Source organism: Brettanomyces nanus, chromosome 1, assembly GCF_011074865.1.
Source record: "Brettanomyces nanus chromosome 1, complete sequence".
NCBI lineage: Eukaryota > Fungi > Ascomycota > Pichiomycetes > Pichiales > Pichiaceae > Brettanomyces > Brettanomyces nanus.
In genome coordinates this window covers 1,400,211-1,415,562 of record NC_052374.1, presented here as the reverse complement: position 1 = coordinate 1,415,562, position 15,352 = coordinate 1,400,211, and the positions used below count along the sequence as shown (strand labels likewise).

The 15,352-nt window shown below is 40.2% G+C and overlaps 10 protein-coding genes across 10 annotated transcripts; 5 read left to right on the top strand and 5 right to left on the bottom strand.

Annotated features, from left to right (window-relative positions):
• Window positions 1-34: 34 nt before the first annotated feature.
• On the top strand, window positions 35-439 carry FOA43_000655 (uncharacterized protein; the record flags this gene model as incomplete). Its single annotated transcript, XM_038920982.1, has 1 exon — window positions 35-439. The coding sequence occupies one exon, from the start codon at window positions 35-37 to the stop codon at window positions 437-439; it is 405 nt and encodes a 134-aa protein (XP_038776910.1).
• Window positions 440-492: 53 nt separating this feature from the next.
• FOA43_000654 (uncharacterized protein) lies at window positions 493-2,841 on the bottom strand (the record flags this gene model as incomplete). Its single annotated transcript, XM_038920981.1, has 2 exons — window positions 493-2,632; window positions 2,837-2,841. 2 exons carry the CDS (start codon window positions 2,839-2,841, stop codon window positions 493-495), a joined length of 2,145 nt encoding a protein of 714 aa, XP_038776909.1.
• Window positions 2,842-2,953: 112 nt separating this feature from the next.
• On the bottom strand, window positions 2,954-4,091 carry FOA43_000653 (uncharacterized protein; the record flags this gene model as incomplete). The annotated part of the gene is made up of 2 exons (XM_038920980.1): window positions 2,954-3,287; window positions 4,087-4,091. The coding sequence occupies 2 exons, from the start codon at window positions 4,089-4,091 to the stop codon at window positions 2,954-2,956; spliced, it is 339 nt and encodes a 112-aa protein (XP_038776908.1).
• Window positions 4,092-4,529: 438 nt separating this feature from the next.
• Window positions 4,530-5,438, top strand: FOA43_000652 (uncharacterized protein; the record flags this gene model as incomplete). The annotated part of the gene is made up of 1 exon (XM_038920979.1): window positions 4,530-5,438. The coding sequence occupies one exon, from the start codon at window positions 4,530-4,532 to the stop codon at window positions 5,436-5,438; it is 909 nt and encodes a 302-aa protein (XP_038776907.1).
• A 209-nt stretch (window positions 5,439-5,647) lies between these two features.
• FOA43_000651 (uncharacterized protein) lies at window positions 5,648-6,085 on the bottom strand (the record flags this gene model as incomplete). Its single annotated transcript, XM_038920978.1, has 1 exon — window positions 5,648-6,085. The coding sequence occupies one exon, from the start codon at window positions 6,083-6,085 to the stop codon at window positions 5,648-5,650; it is 438 nt and encodes a 145-aa protein (XP_038776906.1).
• A 229-nt stretch (window positions 6,086-6,314) lies between these two features.
• On the top strand, window positions 6,315-9,116 carry FOA43_000650 (uncharacterized protein; the record flags this gene model as incomplete). The annotated part of the gene is made up of 2 exons (XM_038920977.1): window positions 6,315-7,551; window positions 7,828-9,116. 2 exons carry the CDS (start codon window positions 6,315-6,317, stop codon window positions 9,114-9,116), a joined length of 2,526 nt encoding a protein of 841 aa, XP_038776905.1.
• Window positions 9,117-9,142: 26 nt separating this feature from the next.
• Window positions 9,143-11,485, bottom strand: FOA43_000649 (uncharacterized protein; the record flags this gene model as incomplete). The annotated part of the gene is made up of 1 exon (XM_038920976.1): window positions 9,143-11,485. The coding sequence occupies one exon, from the start codon at window positions 11,483-11,485 to the stop codon at window positions 9,143-9,145; it is 2,343 nt and encodes a 780-aa protein (XP_038776904.1).
• Window positions 11,486-11,926: 441 nt separating this feature from the next.
• On the top strand, window positions 11,927-13,444 carry FOA43_000648 (uncharacterized protein; the record flags this gene model as incomplete). Its single annotated transcript, XM_038920975.1, has 1 exon — window positions 11,927-13,444. One exon carries the CDS (start codon window positions 11,927-11,929, stop codon window positions 13,442-13,444), a length of 1,518 nt encoding a protein of 505 aa, XP_038776903.1.
• A 74-nt stretch (window positions 13,445-13,518) lies between these two features.
• On the bottom strand, window positions 13,519-13,890 carry VMA7 (H(+)-transporting V1 sector ATPase subunit F; the record flags this gene model as incomplete). The annotated part of the gene is made up of 1 exon (XM_038920974.1): window positions 13,519-13,890. One exon carries the CDS (start codon window positions 13,888-13,890, stop codon window positions 13,519-13,521), a length of 372 nt encoding a protein of 123 aa, XP_038776902.1.
• Window positions 13,891-14,083: 193 nt separating this feature from the next.
• On the top strand, window positions 14,084-14,902 carry FOA43_000646 (uncharacterized protein; the record flags this gene model as incomplete). Its single annotated transcript, XM_038920973.1, has 1 exon — window positions 14,084-14,902. One exon carries the CDS (start codon window positions 14,084-14,086, stop codon window positions 14,900-14,902), a length of 819 nt encoding a protein of 272 aa, XP_038776901.1.
• Window positions 14,903-15,352: the final 450 nt, after the last annotated feature.

The window sequence follows — 15,352 nt, the reverse complement described above, 5'->3', positions numbered from 1 at the left end:
TCCAACCTTTTTGATTCACTCTCAGAACTATATCATGGGTTTTGGATTTATGCTTCAATTCTCTGTTATGGGTGCCTGGGGTATTTTACCGATATATTTGACAGAGTTGACTGCTACCACCCCATTACGGGCCCTGGTTACAGGTACTGACTTCCAGCTTGGAAATTTAGCCTCTTCTGCCTCTTCAACCATCGAAGCAGAATTAGGCAAGAATTTTCCGTTGCCCGAATTGGGTCCAACTGTATACAATTACGGTAAGGTTATGTGTATATTCCTTGGAGCAGTTACAGGCTCTATGATTATCGCACTTTTCTTTGGACCTGAGAGGTTTCACCAGGTCATCAAAACTGATTTCATGATTGAGGAAAGTGATCCTACCAGTGAATCAGAGTTAACATCCACTATTGAGAGAATACAATCTGATAAAAATGATACATAGTATATGCGAAAATAAAAGCTAAGCAAAGAAATGACAATTTGGTTATAGTAGTTTCAACAGTCAAAGCAATACATCTTCACCTCCCCGTTTTCTAAACCACACACGATGCGGGAATCACCGAGAGCCACACAGCTGATTGGCGACACATGGCCTCCAAAAGTATGCATACACTGGCCGGTCTGTAGATCCCAAACCTTGATAGATCTGTCGTGGGCTCCACTAACAATTCTGAATGTATCGGCTGCGATGGACCAAACACCCTCAATGTGGCCAAACTGGGTCCGGATACATTTACCCGTATGAACATCCCATAACTTAATAGTATTATCCAATGATGCAGTCAACATGTGTGTAGGAAGGTTTGGAATGTTGAGCAAATCATCCTTTGTCTGGTCAGTAGTGCCTGATTCTGCCTCGGTACCAGCCTGCGCATTTTCTCCATCAACTTCAGGGGGTTCCTGAACATCCGTTATTAATTTATCCTTCACTGTAAATGGAATAACACATTGAATTTGTCCAATGTGACCACTATTTTCGACACCACCGTACACTTTAAGACACTTATTTGTCCGAAGATCCCAAAGACGCACGGTTGCATCGTCAGAAGCAGTGAATAGAGTTTTGCTCTTTGGATGCATCTTCACACTTGTAACCCAATCTGTGTGTCCCCTGAGAGTATAGCATGTTCTTGTATCAACGTGCCAGACCTTTACTGTTGAGTCGGCAGAGCCAGAAATGATAACCTTATCATAAAAATCGACACTGATAACACCTTCGTTATGTCCCGTGTAGGTCGAAATACACTGACCTGTTCTGTAGTTCCAAACCTTAATGGTTCCGTCAATACCGCCTGTGATTAATTTCTGGTCGTCGAATGCTAGCGTACGCACGCCACGCGTGTGACCAGTAAGAGTTCTCAAAAGTTTTCCAGTCTCAACGTTCCAGATTTTAACCGTCTTATCATAAGAGCCGGTCATGAGGAGGTTGTTGTTATCGTACTGGCAACAAAGCACACCGTCGCTGTGTCCTTCAAACTTTCTGATAACGTATATTCCCTTTCGCCAGTTACGTTCCACTTTGTAACGTTCAGAGTACACGGCCTTCCATGGTCTGGTACGTCTTTGACGTTTAACCTGGCAGCATTTTTCCGTAATGGCTCGACACTTCTCCAAAGGAGGAGGTAAATGTTTCAGGGAATTCAAGACATCATTTTGCTCTGCCTCTTCAAGCTTGCGCTTTCTCAGAGAAGGTGACTCTCGTAATTTCTTCACTGCCATGAGAGGAAGGCCCCATCCACACTGGGGGCATTTTCTGTCAATATGCTGTTCGCACATGTGTCTCCAAACACGGTCGTCGTCGGCCATCTGTTTCCATTTCACCGATACCTGGGCAGCACTACACAAACTTTGACAATCCAAGTAGCACAAAACTTTCAAGGCCAACTCATTAGGTAGTGTCTCGATAAAATCTATGCGAATAAGCTTGAACACCTCTTGGGAAATCAAAGAAAGTTGAGGAAAACAACACATTGTGAGAAGGCCTTGCAAAATCAATGACCTCTGCTGATTAGGAGCGGCAGAGAAGATCGACCAAACATGAGAAATTGCTTCCTTATCTGCCCGAGGGAGTTTTTCCAACTTCTTTTGGATCTGTGTCATTTTGATCTCATCTGCAGCTTTGTTGCAGCAAATATTTGGATTATGGCGATAACAGTAATGGTGTTCCTCGTCAGGAATGTCTGTGGTATCATTTAAAATGTGACTGTTGAGGAAAGGAGTTATGATAGAACTCTGTGGATTGCTATGGGAAAGTGCTGATGAATCAGTTGTAGCTGCAGAAGAGTTGAACGTGAAGGACTTTGAAGGAGAAGAAGAAGAAACAAACGATTCGTGTTCGCCTGAGATCTTCTTTGCTGGTCGTTTCTTCAGCAATCCCTGATCTTCCTTATCCGAAGGCCTTATAGCTTCGTGAATGCTGTTTTTATCTGATTCCACGGATGTCTTATCCTTATCTGTAATAGAAGCGCTGCCACTTCTTTGAGTGAGTTTCTCTAAAGTGTTAGAGTCCTTTGTAGCAGATGCCGAACACGGCACCCTAAGAGATTGCATTGTAGAAAGCTTATTCAAGTAAATAGCCATCAACAAGCAGAGCAAATGTAGACTCAAAAGGAATGAAATCAGCGACACGAACCAGCTTCAAAATTAGAACTGATAACAACCACTTATCAAGATAGAGAAAGGCCCGAATCCTCAACTGTGGAATGGGGAGAAAGAAAAATTATCATTTGCACGTGACCAATTGTGGCGGATATCCCGCTTTGGATACTAATGCGTCCAAAGAAGTCCTCACTTTTTATTTCCGACCTCTTTCTCAAAGGCCGTAAAGACTTGGTGTGACATCATTACAGGATATTTATTGTATTAAACGTTTGGTAGGCAATCAAGTCGTAACAGTTCAGAGAAGCTTGCTCTGATCCTCCCCATTTTACAGAATGCATTGTGGCGCTCTCCCTAATCACCACTTATCTACGGGATCTTTCTTGTAGGCGAGGTATTCGCCTTCATTATATATACTGAGTTCGGTTTCATTCTGTATGCCATATTCCACCAACTCCTTTCCTTCATTACTCAGATCTAATACCCAATCGTCATCATGTTCCATGTTAATCACTAGATTCATAGTTTTCGTGCCATGCGCGTGAGTGTATATTTTGATAGTGTCGTACTTCACGTTTCTGTACGGTCTTAAGTTCCCTTCGGTGTTGATAGTCTTAAGAATCATGTCAAAAAATTGCTTAGGGTTTGTATCCAGTAAGTCCACGTGATGAAATATATGATTTTTCACGTTCCTGTAAGGAAACGATTTGATTATTCGCACTGTTAAGACGACATCAGTTACTGAAAGAAAAACAGATTGTTAGTACTTTCGTTATAAGTGGGCGTATCTCCTTGGTACTTACAAGGACGCGCATTTGCTGTCAACGGTTCTTTTAAATCGTAGTCGTCCGTCATTGGTTTATTCTATAAGCAGGAAGTAATGAAACACCATTTTTAACTAAGCATCTTCTTCCTCAATGGTTTCAATTTTATATGGTGTACGGGTGTAAGGGTGTACGGGTGTACTATTGGGGACTTGTAGCGACTGATATTCTTTCTCACTTCCCTTCTTCACTTAAAGATGCTAGGAAAAATGGCTATACCAAGCATGCCCTTTACAAAACTACTTTTCTTAAATGTTCTGAATTCAATAAACGTTTTACCAATTATATACAAATAAAAAAACAATTGAGCAATGAATATGGCCAAACCTTGTTTCTCTTAGACAATAAAATTTGGGCTTTCACTTATTACGAGTGCTGTGTACAATCGTAAAACAACATACACTCTAATTTATTCAGGATAGTAAATATATAACTTAGAATACCAAGGATATTTTGGTATTTTCTTTTTCGTAAACTTTTCAGGTAGACTCCAATTTAGAATCTACAGGTTCCACCTACAAATAATGTTACCATATCTGATTTTTGATGATGTCTTCAGTTAGCGGATCACAACTTTAGCTTTGTTGTGCTGCAGTATGCGAGCCGAAAACTTGAAACTTGCACAAAAAAATTCTCTTTCTTTTTTCGTTCCTCTATCTTTGCTTACGTCATTATTATATATATATCCTCTTTGGTATCAAGACTACTCGAATCGGGAGGCAGATTCGATGAATTTGGAAATTCAAAACATATGGCTCTAAAGCCAGGGGTGAGGGTAAGGGCCCAGTTTTTATTTTTTTGGGACGACGATAAACATTTCTAAATGTTTCTCAATTTTTGGATAAGTAAATCTCTGTGTAGAGTGTATATCAACTACCAAATGGCTAACGTAATAATCCCATATAATAAGTAGTTAATGCTGATGCTTGTAATACGGCCACCTGAAACCGTTTTTCTTTTTAAACTCCGCTGCATAAAATTTTCCCACTTGCGTCCTATTCGAACAGTGGTTTCGCGGAATATTCAACTTCATGTTCAGAGTGTATAACTTAGTTGATTTCACTATAGTCAGTTAAGCAAACTTTTCTAAGACATCTTTTGGTATTCAGCATGCTGGGGGTTCAACTAGTAGCGATGCTTGTACTGCTATTACTACCGTGCTATGCAGCAGTGGAAGTTGGAAAAATCATTCAAGTCAGTGGATCGAACGCTGTCCAGATCAACTCTCTCGTTTCACAGCGTCGACATGAGCTGAACTCACTCAAAGATAAAATCAAAGGATCATCTAAAGGGTTCTTTAGGTCAAGTGGAATCTCAAGTTCTCAGAGGAAAGAACTTGACAACGCATTCGAAAACCTGCAGTCTGCAGTTAACGACTATCTCATTTGCAACACATGCCTACGTTACCACTTGAACGATTATGTGGATTTTGATGAGGTAGATCAGTCACCAGGTGGTTATAAGGGTGTCATGGTGGCGATTAATATACGTTTTCAAGGTGAGCCAGATCACAAAATTCAGATGCTTAATCTTAACGTTATGGATCGCGACATGAATACATTGAGAAAGATTAGTGGCATTCACGAGCAAGCTGTTCATATGGCTATTGACTACTCTGTATTGACTAAAGATAGAACATCCTACTCCAAAGAGTATATAGATATATGCTTCGAGAATCTGAAGGTGGATCGGTCGTGGAACTCAAAACCAAGAGAGATCGATGCCGACATGTCGATCGAATTTGGTATGCCATCAATAGCTTCCATCTATAAGAAATCCTCCGAAAAAATCGGTAAGATTCAGAAGAAACTCCTGAGAGCTGATACAGAATTGGAAGCTATCGTTAAACAAACACTATTTACTAGGGCCAATGCTGATAACGCACTCCGTGATATCAACGAGGACACTTATGCCAAGCAAACAATTCTTTGTACTGCCACAATCGTTGTCTATATAATAGCTAGCCTTTGCCAAACACTTTGGCTGAAAAGGTACTTGAGAGTTCACAATTACCTATAGAGATCTGTGATCTGTGTCCATGCCTTTATCCAGCCTTCCCTTCATTACATCTTTTCTTCTTTTCTAGCTTTTGCTTTTGCTTTTTCGTTCTTTAGCCTTCTCCCTCCTCTCGCTTTTCGTCTTTTCTTCTTCTTGGAACTTGGTTTGCATTACTGTCCATACCCATTTGATATCCACATTTTTTTTTCCTTCTCTAGAAATAATTACATTCACAAAATAACACTGTTAGGTGCAGTAATGTCCACCACATCATTATCCGTACTAATAGAAGGCTTTTCCAACTGCTTAACAGCCAAATTCTTGATTCCCCTGACATTCTTGGAGCCCCTGCGCTCTAATTCCAGATCGATGGCAACTATGCGTAGCTGCTGGTTATCAATCACTCTTTCGTTACCTTGAATGCTCTCTCTATATAACTTAGCATCATCATCCGTAGGTATTTCATAACTCCCATCTGTATCGTTATCGTCTTGATTAGCTTTTTCAATATCCCTGTTCATGAGATCTGTCATTAGTAGGTTTGATTGCCCGAGCTTTCTAATTGAATTTGTTAACCGCTTCATCACTTGATATAACTGATCATCGCCTATATCTTTAATGGCAGCAACAAAATCGTTCATTTCGATTGGTCTTTGAATGTCCGACATATTGGTTCCAGGAGAATAGTAGCAAGTAAAATTTTCCCCTTCTCCAACCTGGGAGGCGTATGTATATATATATATTACAGAATCTGTTTGAGTGCGGGGGAGCATCTTCGTTCACACTGCCTGAAAAGTGTGAATCACTATTTTAGTCTTAGTTCAATATATTTTGGAATTTTTCACCATCTGCTTGAACCATACTCACTGAACATTTACCACAATTCAGGTCTGCTTTATGATCATCCGCCCGTATTTCTCTAAGTTAACCAGACTAACGTTAGCTTCGAGGAATTTACTTGTAAGAGCTTATGCTGCCAGGGCCAATACTCTAACCGAAGAAGTCTCAGAAGAACAGAAAGTGAACTTTATTCATCCTGCGTTAATTCAGAAAGCATCAAGTTTACGTGATCAACTAAAGAAACTTGAAGCTCGAGTTTCTACAGAGAAGGAGTTCAATGCCGAAAATTCTAAAAGGTACTCTCAACTTTCGTCGTTCGATGGAGCTTATCAAGAATACTTAGAGAATAGAGACAATTATAATGAGCTTAAAGCAATGTTGTGCGATGAAGAGAATGCAGCATTGCAAGAAGATGCCACAAAGGAACTAAAATCAGTTATTCCCGAGTTAAATCATTCTATTGATAAGTTGAAGTCAAAACTACTCAAGCCACATCCGTTTGCCGATCGCGCATGCATTCTAGAGCTCAGACCTGGAGCAGGCGGCCATGAAGCCGACATATTCACTCAAGATCTTTTGGAAATGTATGTTAGATACTGTCAGCTCCATAATTGGCATTATGAAATAATTTCCAGAACTGATCACGAATCTGGCAATGGTGTAATGGAAGCTACTCTTTCTGTGAATGAGCCAGGCTCTTATGAGAGGTTGAGACATGAAGCAGGTGTGCACAGAGTTCAGCGAATTCCAGAAACGGAAACCAAGGGACGATTGCAAACTTCTGCGGCAGGGGTTGTTGTGCTACCGAAGATAGATGACAATAAGGGTGATTCCCAATCCAGAAAGTTTGCTCCTGGTGAGCTACGGATCGATGTCATGAGAGCTAGCGGCGCAGGAGGTCAGCATGTCAATAAAACGGAGTCTGCCGTCCGAATCATTCATATTCCTACCGGTATAATTGTTCGGATTCAAGATGATAGGTCACAGCATAGAAATAAAGAACGGGCATTTGAAGTGCTGAGAGCCAGATTGGCAGCAAAAGAGATGAAGGAGAAGGCCAAGCAGGATGAAAATGCTAGAACTGGTCAGGTATCGTCTGTAGATAGGAGTGATAAGATCAGAACCTATAATTTTCAACAAAATAGAGTTACTGATCATCGGTGCAACTTCACCCTGTATGACTTAGAAGGATGTCTGAATGGTAGTAAGCTAGATGATCTTATTGATAGGGTTGCACAGAAAGAAGTTGATGAGAAAGCAGAAGCGTTAATAGAAGAATTGAAAGAAGATGAAAGTTCACATAAATCTAGATAGCTTACCTAACTACATGTATATAGAACATGAACAACGGATCATGAAGCGAGTCCAAGTCCTCTCAGGAAGACCCGTCGATCGTCTATTCATGTTAATTTTTTTGTTCGCTTTGTCTTCTTCTTCCTCTACGCCTTTTCGATGGCGAAGATAAAAAGTTCTGAGCTTCATCAACAGGATATCGATTTGTCATAATTGAAGCCGGCTTATAGAGAAATATCAACTAGAAGGTCAAATACGATGAGTTCATTAAGTATAGACGGTGCGCGTAAGGCTGCCAAAGCTAAAGATTACAACGGCTCCGAGAAAATATATTGGGCAATCATTAACTGCGATCCTTTGGAATTGGAATTGGACTCTGTTTCCAAGCGTGAGAAGCTAGTTGAATCCAAGGAATCATCAATTATTGAACTTGGTAAATTATATCAAGAGCAGAAAAATGCGGATAAATTACAGGAGCTTTTAGGTAAGGCTAGAGACATCATGAGGGGTTCATTTGCCAAATCCAAAACCGCAAAAGTTATCAGGACTTTAATCGATCTCGTAGAGACTATTGGAACTGACAATGCGTTGGATTTGACTGCGAAAATAACTCAGGAGTGTATAGATTGGTCTGTTGAGGAAAAAAGAACGTTTCTACGTCAGTCTTTGCAAGTCAGATTGGCTGGATTACTCTACAAGAAGAGCAACTACCAAGACGCACTTTCTCTAATCAGGGATCTTGTTAAAGAGTTTAGAAAATTGGATGACAAGAGCTCGTTGGTTGAAGTGCAACTTTTGGAGGCAAAGACTTATTTCCAATTGAAGAACTTTGCCAAGTCCAGGGCTTCTCTCACCTCATCCAGAACTTCTGCCAATGCCATTTACTGTCCTAGTAATGTTCAGGCTGAACTAGATCTCATGAGTGGTATATTGCATGCTGAGGATAAAGATTTCAAAACTGGATATTCGTACTTCTATGAAGCTTTCGAGAACTACCAGCTTCATGTGTCTTCCGAAGAGAACGATTCCAAACTTGTCAAAGTTTTGAAATACATGCTGCTTTGCAAAATCATGATTGGATCCATAGACGATGTTAACAAACTTCTAAACAACAAGAATCTCAGTGAATACTCTAATAACAAGGAGATTGAGGCCATGAAAGCTGTTTCTGTTGCGCATTCCCATCGTTCTTTGAAGGAATTAGAGGATTGCTTGAAGACCTACAATAAAGAATTGACTCAAGACGTCATTATTAGATCTCACTTGTCCGATTTGTATGACTCTTTGTTCCAACAGAACTTACTGAAGCTTATTGAACCTTACTCATGCATAGAAATCAGTCACATTTGTTCCATGATAGGCCTTCCGAAGAACGTTATTGAGTCTAAGTTGAGTAACATGATTTTGGACAAGGTATTTTACGGCGTTTTGGATCAAGGTAATGGCTATTTAATCATTTACAGCGAGCCGAAGAAGGACAAGACTTATGATCTCAGTCTGGAGATTATCAAGAACATGTCTAACGTTGTTGATCTATTGTACGAGAAGGCATCCTCACTTGATTAGAGATTTTAATATCATCATTTCTAGTATTATGTGTATATACCATTTGGTCTTTCTCCGAAGGATTTACAGCTGAATGCTGCAAACTTTTGCAGGAATGGCTTCAATTGGTCCGTAGAGCTGAATAAGTCATAGAATCTGTACTTATTATCCGCAAGTAAATTGACCATATCAACCGCTTGCCTAAGCAAGACCTCTTCACTGAGATATCTGTGCTCGGTTAGCAATTCGAATAGCGAATTAAATATCGTTGGAATGTATATTCTTCTCAATTCCTGATATATCTTGACGTCCAACTCAACAGTACCATTAGTAGCAAGATCATACATCCATGTTTTTAACAACTTGTCTAATGAGGCTGCCAAAGCAATTACCTTCTTCAAATTTTCCGCGTTATCACCCTCATCAATTTGAAACTTGTTCATCATATTGAAGTTATCAATAAGATACTGGTACTGAATTAGCTCACTTAATTTTGACTTTGAAATAAGGTATGGCTTCAATGTTTCATCAATTTCAGAATCGTCTATTATGCTGGTTTTTCTTCTGTAATCATCGATTACTTTAGGCAAAGCAATGGTATCCATAAACTCTATGGCGGCTTGCAACTTACCGCAAGCCAAGAACCTTCTCATTAGCATAACTACAGATTCCAAACAATCTGCAGACATACCAGATTCATAGAACCAATATATGGAACAATACAAAGCCTTGTCCATGTCTGTAACGGCACTATCTAAAACAATCTCACGGTCCACAGGATAATCAGCAGTTGTGCTATCAAAAGATTTTGCGACCGTATCTCTCAAAATAGCTTCTAAAGGCAAATTCAATTGCCTCATAAGCCTAAGCTGTGACCTCATTTCATCATGGGTAAGCGAATACCTTGTTAGGAAATGTGAATAGACATCGATAAGCTCTTTATCATTAGGAATGTAGGATACATAGACAGGTATCTGATCGTATGACTTGTAAAGAGCCAATCTTACCACGTAAGATTTGAGCAACTTAGTGTATGCGATATTGGAAATCACTCTGCTTCCATATATTAATTGCAAGAGTATAGCCAAATGGGTCAATATTCTCAACATATACGAATCTTCAGTTAACTCATTTCCTCCATTGTTAGAATCCAAAATGTCATTCAAAAGTTGTAAAGTATTGGACATCAAAGTCTGCACATTGTCAGAGATGATGGATCCAATCATAACCCTGATAGGATGACGGCTCTGCAATCTGATCTCTGGATTTTTATCGGCAGCCAATTTATTTAACACATCGTTAACATCCGTGGATGCTTGTGGAGGAGAAGACAACGTATAAATCATATCAATATCTGAAAATTTTCCCAATTTCTTGTAGCAAGCTATCAATTTCTCCTCCAAGCAGCATTGTAATAAATTGTTCAAATAAAGAACAAGCTTTTCTTCCCAGTTGGAGACAAGCTCTTCGGCAGAAAGAAAGTCACCGCATAAATATCCATAACAGCCAGCCTCTGGTTTAGATAACGCCGAGCTCACCACCTTGTAGACTGCTCTTCTCCAGAGAAGCTTCTGCTTAATGCCAACGGGATGTGCATCGAAATCACCCAAATCAATTGCTGGATTCACAAAATCCTGAAGTCCACATACAGCGATGGCAAAGTCCCAGTTATTTGTCTGCTTGCAAAGTTCATTAACTTGAGAAATATCATCAGAAATCAACAGATTAAAGGCTTTTTGATAGAAAAGTGCATCCTTTTGTATGTCTCTCGGATCGACCTGAGCATTAGTCCTCAAAGGAGCATCTGCATCCAATTGACTAACCAAGTTACTGGATGCCTGGTTGGATTGAAGACTCATCTTCGTGTTCATCCATTTGGTTAATTGCAATTGGTTCAAATCAATATCATCAGAATGGTTTAGATCCAAGTTGAAATCTTTACTGAGTGCTTTAAAAACAGAATAAACTTGTAGTAAAAAATCATTTTCGGAAAGGATCCTATCCTGCAACACGGTGTCCGACGAATAGGAGCAGATGTCCCCATTGATCCATTCAATATCATTATTTTTCTTTCGATTGCTTCCATCAATCATCAACTCTTTGCTAAATTTAACGTCCAACAGGGACTGTATAAGGGACCACAATTTACCCTCCAAAATCCAGTTTTCAAGTTCTTTTCCAGAGGACTCCAATTTTTCCTTATTGTATACCTCTAAAAGCTGCTTGTAGCTGATTTTCTTAAAACCGTCAATAATGTCACCAAGTTGAGTTTCGCCGAAATTCAACCTGAAATCCTTCAACACTCGGGCAAAAGAGGTTTGAACATCATCATTATCAATCAGAAGATCAATATCTTGGGTGTCCAGGGACTGATCCGTTGAGGAAACCATGACTATAGATGGTGCAAATGTAACAAGAGCTTGAAAAGAAACCCCCAAAAAAGAAAGTGACAGGAAATGAGACGCGGAAAAATCAGAGAAATGAAACTCATATTGGTTCATACACGTCTTTGTTTAGGGATCATATGAATCTTGGGACTAGCAATTGGAGTAAGAAAAGAGAAAAGAAGAAAATTGACTGGTTTTTAAGAGATGTACAAATTCTCAAGTTAATTGTATGTCAATTTTGTCTCGATGGGACCCATTCTGCATACATATCACTACTAGCAGATCCTTACAACTCGTTTCCTTTTTGAGATTATTCCGAGAGCGCCAAAAAAAATTGGTGTAGAAGCCGCGAACAAAGAAAGATACAGATGGACACAGATGGAGGCTTTGATTTTTCTGCATTCTTCAGCAAAGGCTACTCAAATATCTACTAAGTGTACAAATATGGTTGAAGTTTCGCTTACAGTAGGTAAACTGGATGCATCGTTGGCACTTTTGCTAACGAAGGATCATCATTTGATAGAGTTTCCGACTATTTTACTTCCAGATGGTATTAGTACTGGATCCATTGTAAAGATTGAATGTGATAGAGACTTGAAGGAAGAGGAACGGGAGAATGAGCAATTCAATAACTTACAAGAAGAGATATATGAAACTTTCGGTAAACATGAGCCAGAGAAGCCTTCTCTCAAGGTGGTTAATGTGACACAGACATCGTGCGTTTTAGAATGGGAGCCATTGCAGTTGGGCACAGCTGAATTGAAGTCAATGACATTGTATAAGAATGGATCTAAGTTGGGTCAAATCAAAAATCCAAAGTTGAAGAAAAACATTAAATTGAGTGGATTACCTGTCGACACCACTTACAAGTTTCAATTGAAGATGGACACTACTGCTGGTATCTATCATTCCAACACAATAGAATTGAAAACCCACAAGATGACAGATTTGAGCGGTATATCGATATGTGTTGGTAGCATCGACTTTGACAAGGAAACCCAGTTTACTCTGAATGATATCTATGATCTTATCAAGAATATTGGTGCTAAACCTATTAATAGGAAGGTTAAGATCGACACAACTCAATTTATATGCACAGATCCTAGTGGAGTTGAGTGCGAGAAGGCAAAGAGTATGAACATTCCTGTAGTGAGGCCCGAATGGTTGAAGGCATGTGAATTGGAAAGGAGAATCGTTGGTGTGAACAAGTTCTACATCAATTCTGAAACTCCAATTTGGAAGGAGAAAGACTTTTGGGAAGTGCCGGAACTACCAGAAGCAGCTAATGCAGAGGAGCTTAAGGGGCAGCCTGAGGGGCCTGAGGAGCCCGAGGAGCCTAAGGAGGAGCTAAAGGAGGAAACTAAAGAGCCTGAGCAGCCTAAGCAGGAGCCCAAGCAGGAGCCTAAGGAGGAGCCCAAGCAGGAGCCTAAGGAGGAGCCCAAGCAGGAGCCTAAGGAGGAGCCTAAGGAGGAGCCCAAGCAGGAGTCTAAGGAGGAGCCCAAGGAGCTTAAGAAACCCAAAGGGCCTGAGGAACTTAAAGAAGCAGTAGAAAACACGGAAGAAAAGCTTGACAAATCTATCACTGAAGAAGAAATTAAGCCCAATGAATCGATTTCTGCTGGACCTATTGAAGAAGTGGCTGCAGTGACGGCTAGCGAACCTGTCTTACACCCTACTGAAGCAACACCTGAGAATAGTACTTTGGATCCGGTTGAATTGACGACTTCTGCCTTGTCTGGCCCAGTTGATGAATCTAAGGAGACCTTACCTACGCCCACAGAGTCTCGTGCCGACTCAGTACCAGAAGAGCTTAATGAGGAACCGGAGATGCTCAAGGGTATCGTCAAGGAAGCAAATGACGATGAAAATTCACCTAAATCTGCTTCTCCAGAACCTGCACAGTTCAAACATGGAAAGAAGAACAACACAAAGAAGCACAACAAGAAGAAACGTAGAAAATAAGCTACACACCTCCCGCGTCTAGAATCTGTTAGGTAGATAGATAGTATAATAGTGTATATGAATACGTAGGATAATTATTCGCCAAAGAGCCTTCTGACCCTTCTTAAAACAGAGTCTTTTTCGGGATCGTAGGGGTGGTCCTTAGACGGGATCTCCAAGATGGCAGGAAATGGCTTTGTGAATGTGTCAATCAGTAATCTGATTTTATCTGCAAGATGCTGATTGATGAGAAGTATGGCTATGTCGTCTCTTTCTATGAACTCGTTGTATATCTTCTGCAAATCTTCAACCTTGACGCTCTCTGAGGCCACAAAAAAGTTCTTCTCCCTACCTGGTTCGTTGGTAACCTGACCAATACCAGCAAGTAAGAGGCCTGTAATGGTATCCTCATCACCAATTGCCGCTATTAGTGTTCTGTTTTGAGTCAACTCCGATGCTGGTGGCATAATGATTTTAAATAATGAGCAACCAGTGGAAGAGACACGAAAGTGAACGCAGAGTATGTACGGTTATAAGAGAAACTATGTAGTGGTGTAAGGAGGTCGATGATTAGTATTCCCTTACAAATTTTCCAAGATGAAAGGAAGCCTTGAAGTAGAATACCCTTTGTTGCAACACAACTTACTGTACCTTGTAAGAATGTCGATGATAATCAGAGGTTTCGCAAGGAGATTTGTGACTTCTTCTGCTTTGAGATTATTCAGCACTACGAGCCTTGCATATTCCGGTCATTCAAAGTGGGATAACATTAAGCACAAGAAGGCGGCTAATGATGCTACCAAGGCTGCAGTGTCTTTCAAGCTGTCATCTAAGATCACAGTTTTGGCCAAGATGGGAGGAGTAGACATGGCAAAGAATTTACAGTTAGCATATGCGGTAGAAAAAGCCAAGAGTCTGAGTATACCTAAAAGAGTTATAGAGAATGCCATTAAGAGAGGTAATGGTGAATTGAAAAACCAGGAGAAGGTAGAGACTGTCACTTACGAAGGCTTAGGACCCGGTGGGATTGCTGTGATAATAGAAGCCATAACAGATAATAAAAACAGAACGATTGGTTTCATTAGGCCATGCTTCAACAAGTACGGCTCTAACATGACACCTACTGCTTATATGTTCGACCAGAAAGGGTTGTTTTTGATTGATTTACAAGGTCATGAGTTCGATGAAGCATTTGATGACCTAATTGACTTGGGATGCGAAGATATTAATCAAGTGCAGAGAGAGGATTCCAAGCTTGTGGAATTGGTCACCGATCCTAAAGAGTTCGGTAAGGTTGCAAATTCGATCAAGGATCAAGGTAAGTACAAAATCACGGAGATGGAATTTGGATATGTTCCAAAAGACGATATGAAGGCAGATATCAGCGATCCCGATACGAAAGAAAGCTTCGATAAGTTTGTGCAGTCTTTAGAGGACCTAGACGATGTGGAAAAGGTGTACAGCAATTTGGAGGAATGAAGCAACTTTCTCCTGTATATAGAGCTATTTATTCATGTAATTAAGAAAAAGATGATCGCAAGAAAAAAGCTAGTGGTTTAAATAATAGTAGAAAGATAACTAAAGAAGTAGTTCAAATAAGAAAAAAAGATCACCAATCTTAAATCAAATCAAGTCAGAAGTTAGTAAGAAAGTCTCTTTGCTCAAGCAGAGCCAGATTTGCTGTCCTTATTGTCTGAATTGATAACCTCCAACAACTTCTCGTTGTGCTGAGGAACAGATCTGCCCAACTTCAAGTCACTGTCGGTACGGAAATGCTTGATAGTGAAATAGGTGGCCGAGCAGACAACGACAAAGCAAGCTGCGTACAATGGATATAACTCTAGCGGAGCATTGGATTCCTTTTCCTATTATAAGGGTTAGTAACTAAAAGAGTGATTTTTTTGTGAGTACAGGAAACTTACTGGCTTA